Raw genomic sequence first — 909 nt, forward strand, 5'->3', positions numbered from 1 at the left:
GCGCCGGCCGAAGCCCCTCCATCCCTGGCTCCGGGGTCTCGCCGGCGGCCGCGGCCCGCGGAGGGGAGCGGGCTGGGGCGGGGGCGGCTCTACCAGGCTCGGATCCCGTGCAACGTGGAGATCCCCGCGTTCCCCTGCGGGATGGGCGTCTGCACCGAGTTCAAGTCCCCTACGCTGAAGTTCATGAAGTTGTTGCCGGCCGCCGAGGGCTGCATGGTCTGCATGGAGGGGTAGTTGCAGTTGTAGTTGGCGTTGCAGGCGGGGCTGTTGTAGTTAGTGTACGCGGGGTAGGCGTTGTAGCTATAGGGGTTAATGCTGACATTGTACGGCGAGCTGTAGGGAGAAGACTCCCCCAGGCAGGGCTTCCCATCGCGCACCAGCACCGGCACCGCTATCCTCCGGGGGGGAGGGATGCCCACCATTTCCAGGGTCTGATCCTGTCTCTGCCTTTTGCATTTATACCTTCGGTTCTGGAACCAGATTTTCACCTGGGTGGAGGTGAGCTTTAGGACGTTCGCTAGATGGTCTCTCTCGGGAGCTGAGAGGTATTTCTGCTGCTTGAACCTTCGCTCCAGTTCGTAGACTTGGGCTTGAGAAAAGAGGACACGAGGTTTCCTCCTTTTCCTCTGTCTGGGGCGCTCAGGATCTTCCAGATCTCTTTTCTCCTGCTCCAGGCTCTTGTGCAGGGAACACAGTTCTGCAGCAAAACAAACCGGCAAAGGAAAGAGAGGGAGGAAAAAAATGTACAAAAACCCCACAAAACCAAACCAAAACTAAAACCCGAAAGCAACACAATGTTCAAAAACCCGCGTGCACCGTGAGCGAGCCCTGGTTGCCCCCCGGCCCCGCGGTGACCGCTCCTGCTGCAGCGGGACCGGGCCTGCCCCGCTCCCCCGGTAACTCTTTAGG

At 59.8% G+C, this 909-nt stretch overlaps 1 protein-coding gene across 1 annotated transcript in view; it reads right to left on the reverse strand.

The window, feature by feature from the left end:
* Window positions 1-89: 89 nt before the first annotated feature.
* Window positions 90-909, reverse strand: part of LOC104392652 (homeobox protein Nkx-2.5) — a 2,721-nt gene continuing 1,901 nt past the window's right edge. Inside the window, exons 2-3 of the mRNA XM_010002081.1 lie at window positions 769-773; window positions 90-697 (exon numbers count right to left, since the gene is read on the reverse strand). Of these exons, the coding sequence (XP_010000383.1) occupies window positions 90-697; window positions 769-773 (613 nt within the window). The remainder of the gene's footprint in view (window positions 698-768; window positions 774-909) is intronic.

Source organism: Chaetura pelagica, unplaced genomic scaffold (genome assembly GCF_000747805.2).
Source record: "Chaetura pelagica isolate M959 unplaced genomic scaffold, ChaPel_1.0 scaffold356, whole genome shotgun sequence".
Taxonomy (NCBI): domain Eukaryota; kingdom Metazoa; phylum Chordata; class Aves; order Apodiformes; family Apodidae; genus Chaetura; species Chaetura pelagica.